We start from the raw sequence: 4,526 nt of genomic DNA on the forward strand, positions 1-4,526 counted from the left end.
GCCATGTTTTCTGTACCTTGAAGGTACTTTAAGACAGTCTCAGCCAGGCCCACGCTTATAATCCCAGTGTTAGGAAATCTAAGACAGGAGGATATCCCAAGTTCAAGACCAGGCTAAGCTACATACTGACACTGTCTCAAAACAAACCAAAAAAAGCCCAAATAAGTATTTGCATCTCCTGAATACAAGGCATAGTAGCGGTCAGTGTTCAGTACAGTTCACTTGGAAGGTTTTGATGGCCAATGGAAAAGGTCCAAGGAACAAGAGGAAGAAGTATGTTTCATCTAGCCACCAGGGGCCGCTGTGACCCAGGCCTGTCTCTGTTGTAGACCTGAAGGCTGAAATTGACAAGTTGGCCACTGAATATATGAGTAGCGCCCGCAGCCTGAGCTCCGAGGAGAAGCTGGCCCTTCTCAGACAGATCCAGGAGGCCTATGGCAAGTGCAAGGAATTTGGTGACGACAAGGTGCAGCTGGCCATGCAGACCTATGAGATGGTATGGCCCTGTTCATGGCTTCCCACCTAGCTCTCATCTAATTCTCAGGGTCTTAGACCCCTCCTTCAGCTGTGTTGGGATCTGTGTTGGGTNTTAGCTGTTTTCTTTGATGGGAGCCAGGCTTGGACCTCTTCCCTTCCTTCCCCCACAGGTAGACAAACACATTCGGCGGCTGGACACAGACCTGGCCCGTTTTGAGGCTGATCTGAAGGAGAAACAGATCGAGTCGAGTGACTATGACAGCTCTTCTAGCAAAGGCAAAAAGAGTGAGGAGGGGCGGGGCTGTGAGATGCGGGCAAGGAGTCAGAGGGAGAAGAGGCCAACTCCAGATAAGAGGAAGCGGCACTGCCTGGACCAGGAGCAAAGAGAACTTAACCCATCTTTTTGTCTCTGCCTCCCGGCTTACCCTTTCTTCCTAGAAGGCCGGACCCAAAAGGAGAAAAAAGCTGCCAGAGCCCGTTCCAAAGGGAAAAACTCAGATGAAGAAGCCCCCAAGGCTGCCCAGAAGAAGTTAAAACTTGTGCGCACGTGAGTATACCAGAGGACGCCCGCCTCCNAGCCAGCCTCGTGCCACTTTCCCTGTCTTCTGTGCCAGTAACTCTGTCACTGTGGTGTCTNCTGGACGGAGAAGAAGCCACACATCATTTGCCTCACCACGATCTTCTACCACCTCAGAGCGCAGGTTGTAGCTTCCCTTCCTGCAGATGACATTTGTCTTCCTCTTGGCATACAGAAGTCCTGAGTATGGGATGCCCTCAGTGACCTTTGGCAGTGTCCACCCCTCTGATGTGTTGGATATGCCTGTGGATCCCAACGAACCCACATATTGCCTTTGTCACCAGGTCTCCTATGGAGAGATGATTGGCTGTGACAACCCGGATGTGAGAACCGTTTCCTCGGGGTTGGGGGAGGAGCTCTGAGGGGCATGAGTAAGAGGAGGAGGTGACTCGGGTCAAGAGAAGGATGCAGAATGGNATGGTGGTTGGNCTGGGTTGCTGGGACTTGAAGTTTCTAAACTGGAGTAGAGGGCCCCTACCTCTCAGGAGCCGCTGGTGGCCCTCCCTCCACCCTGCTCCAGTCGCTCCCTGATGTCTGTGATCCATCTGCCTTCTCCAGTGTTCCATCGAGTGGTTCCACTTCGCCTGTGTGGGGCTGACAACCAAGCCTCGAGGGAAATGGTGAGTGACAGCTGAGGTGTGGCAGGAGCTGGCAGGCCATCCCATGTCCCAACGCCCAGTGTGAGAGAGCACACAGGCTTCTCTCACTTTCGGCTCACCTCACTCTTCTCTCCTCCATGTTGGGTTTTAGGTTTTGCCCACGCTGCTCCCAAGAACGGAAGAAGAAATAGGTTTCCCTGGATTCCATTACAGACTTCTGCATCCCCCTGACCTGGGCTAGTGGACAGAGTGGAAGGCCTGTGCTGGGGACGGGGGGCCCAGGGAGATGTGGACAGTGCGGTACCGTCATCCCTCTCCCTCCTCCCCACTCGGTGCTGAGGCTGCATCCAAACCCCAGTAGGGAGGGTGCCGCAGCCAGTGACGGTATGTGCTCTCCTCCCACCTCTCCCAGAGGGAAGTAATCCCACTCACTGTCCTTTTGCCTCCGTGGTGAGGTTGGTGCTGTATTTCAGAGGGAGGGTCCTCTTCATTCCCCTTGCTTTGACTTAAGGACTGGGGCAGTGGAGTGGGGCACTCTCCCAGTCCCCTCACTCCTCCTTCCCCCNTTGGGAGCTAGGCAGGACAGACTGCCTTCTCTGCACTCTTCCTGTTCTCTATGGGGAGGGGTCTTCTAGGTCATTTGGGCTGTGGCCTAGTTAAGTGGTTACCCCAACCTCTATGGCCCGGGGATTTATGCTGACTTTGAATGGGAGAGGGGCAAGGTGGACCNCAGGTTACTCACATGTAAAAGGAGTTGGGGTAGGTAAATAAAAGCTATCCATGCTAGCCTGCTGTGTTTATTGTAGAGACTGTTTAAGTATATGTGGTAAGCATTCTTTTTGCATCCTCTGGATTGGATGAGAGGCAGGAAGATGGCTTGCCAGAAATAGGACAAGACATAAAACCCAAAATGGTCCTGTCCTGTGGTGTCCACAGCTTCTCCACCTGGAGGAGTGCCTTGCATCGGGGGACTCAGAATTTTGTAATTACGAATCTCCTCCCGGTGAAACACCTTTAACCCAATTCCAATAAATCATGTATTTGCTTTATATGTGTGTGTGGTGATAGTATTAGATACAAAACAGGTATTTTCTCCCCACCTCCCAGTGAGTTGTGTTGGTCCCCTCCCTCTTGAAACAGTATCCCTTGGGCCACTGAACCATCCTTTCTTTCATGTGTGCTCGCCTTGGTCAGCCCTGCTTCATTTTAACTTTGGGCCTTTTTCCTACCTAAGAGGTGTCCTCCCTAGTTCTTCCCCTCCCTGCCTTCCTTTCAGACATCCAGCNCTGCTGCCCACAGTGCAGCCTATACTCAACAGCCAGGTCTCCACAAAACCGCGGACGTTGCTTCGCGAAACCCGCCATCTTTATCTGAAGAAGGGGTGACAGTACACACCTCCTGGGTCTAGGGGTTAAGTGGCAGGAAGTAGCGCGCAGACCCGGGGTTACAGCTAGGAGAAATTAGGAGCAGGATTTTAGGTTCATTTCCCGGCAACACAAAAATAAATTCGAAGAAAGTGGTACCGAGCAATAGAGGTCCTACGCTGTTGAAGACCGACTGGAAGGGCTGCTGTATGTAGCCTGTGGCTTCTGACTTGGNCCGCTTGTCCGTGGCCCGCTACTGGTGCAGCTCAGAGGAGTTCACCTCGTGGCCTGGCCCCGCCCTCACCTTCTATGACGTAGCAGCCGCGCCTCCTGCCGCCTTCGTGCTAGCAGCCCGAGACCCACGCTCTCCGAGGCTCGGCCCGTTAGAGGTCGCTTTGTTGTGAAAACGCGGGTGGANCTTCCCAGGCCATGATGAATCTAGCTGCTGGCTTCCTTCTGATGCTTCTGGAAGGTGAGAGGCTACGCTTGGCCCGTTTGGAAGCTGCTGTGGATCTTCCCTGGGGCTCCCTTATGCTCCTGAAGGGCCCTGAGCGCCCCCACCCCCCTTTTTTTAATAGGTTTTGAGACAGCTGTCTCCAGGTGGTTGAGCTGTACCTGATCCGAGCTTGGCTGGTCTTTTCTCTCTTGTCCCTTGAAGCCTTCCACTGTAGTCATCAGGCATCATCCAAGACACACACACACACACACTTCAGTTCTTAGTTCATTGACGGGGAGGGGAGGGTCTACTTCTAGCCTGGGTCTGGCCACTGGACCCCGAGTGCATTGTGGGTTAAGGTCCATTCTTGTCTGTCCCCCTACCCTGCAGTGCTGCTCCTGCCTGAAACACCTCTTTCCGCTGAGGAATCACCAGCTTCCANTCCAGGCAGCCCTCTCTCATCCACTGAGTATGAACGCTTCTTCGCCCTGCTGACCCCAACCTGGAAGGCAGAGACTACCTGCCGCCTCCGTGCCACCCATGGCTGCCGGAACCCCACTCTCGTTCAGTTGGATCAATATGAAAACCACGGATTGGTACCAGATGGTGAGGGCCAGGCTGGTGGGAAAACCTAGGCATCCCGAGGTCACCTAGGCTCCAGCCAAAAGCTTCGTGCTCATATGAGAGTCNGGAGGAGATAGCTGGCAGCTCACCCTAGAACCTGTTCTCATTCTTGGAGACCTTGACCCAGCCCTGGCCTTCCTGTAACCAGCCTCTCCATGGGTGCTCTCCTTCCTCAGGTGCAGTCTGCTCCGATCTCCCATATGCTTCCTGGTTTGAGTCCTTCTGCCAGTTTGCTCAGTATCGTTGCTCCAACCATGTCTACTATGCTAAGGTGAAAAAGGTGGCATCTGGTGATCCAGGGCCAGGGGAGCNCGGTGGGGCTGGGAAGTTGAGGAAGGACTCTGGGAAGGTCTTCACTGTAGCGCAGGCTCAGTGTCAGTTTGCCATGGTAGGCATAGTCTCACCACGGAAGTTAAGGCTGGCTGAACCACCCTCATTACTGTGAGTGA

At 53.7% G+C, this 4,526-nt stretch overlaps 2 protein-coding genes across 4 annotated transcripts in view; both read left to right on the forward strand.

Annotated features, from left to right (window-relative positions):
• The window catches only part of Ing4 (inhibitor of growth family member 4), an 8,729-nt gene extending 6,027 nt beyond the window's left edge, over positions 1-2,702 (forward strand). The window contains exons 3-8 of one of the 3 annotated variants that reach the window (XM_021164566.2): positions 330-496; positions 648-762; positions 919-1,024; positions 1,230-1,377; positions 1,613-1,674; positions 1,805-2,702. In XM_021164566.2, the coding sequence (XP_021020225.1) occupies positions 330-496; positions 648-762; positions 919-1,024; positions 1,230-1,377; positions 1,613-1,674; positions 1,805-1,844 (638 nt within the window). In that variant the 3' untranslated portion in view covers positions 1,845-2,702. Of the gene's footprint in view, positions 1-329; positions 497-647; positions 763-915; positions 1,025-1,229; positions 1,378-1,612; positions 1,675-1,804 lie in introns of all 3 variants that reach the window. The other 2 variants (XM_021164567.2, XM_021164565.2) reach the window with 2 other exon arrangements.
• Positions 2,703-2,790: 88 nt separating this feature from the next.
• The window catches only part of Acrbp (acrosin binding protein), a 14,206-nt gene continuing 12,470 nt past the window's right edge, over positions 2,791-4,526 (forward strand). Inside the window, exons 1-3 of the mRNA XM_021164568.2 lie at positions 2,791-3,489; positions 3,844-4,059; positions 4,254-4,360. Of these exons, the coding sequence (XP_021020227.1) occupies positions 3,447-3,489; positions 3,844-4,059; positions 4,254-4,360 (366 nt within the window). The 5' untranslated portion in view covers positions 2,791-3,446. The remainder of the gene's footprint in view (positions 3,490-3,843; positions 4,060-4,253; positions 4,361-4,526) is intronic.

Source organism: Mus caroli, chromosome 6, assembly GCF_900094665.2.
Source record: "Mus caroli chromosome 6, CAROLI_EIJ_v1.1, whole genome shotgun sequence".
NCBI lineage: Eukaryota > Metazoa > Chordata > Mammalia > Rodentia > Muridae > Mus > Mus caroli.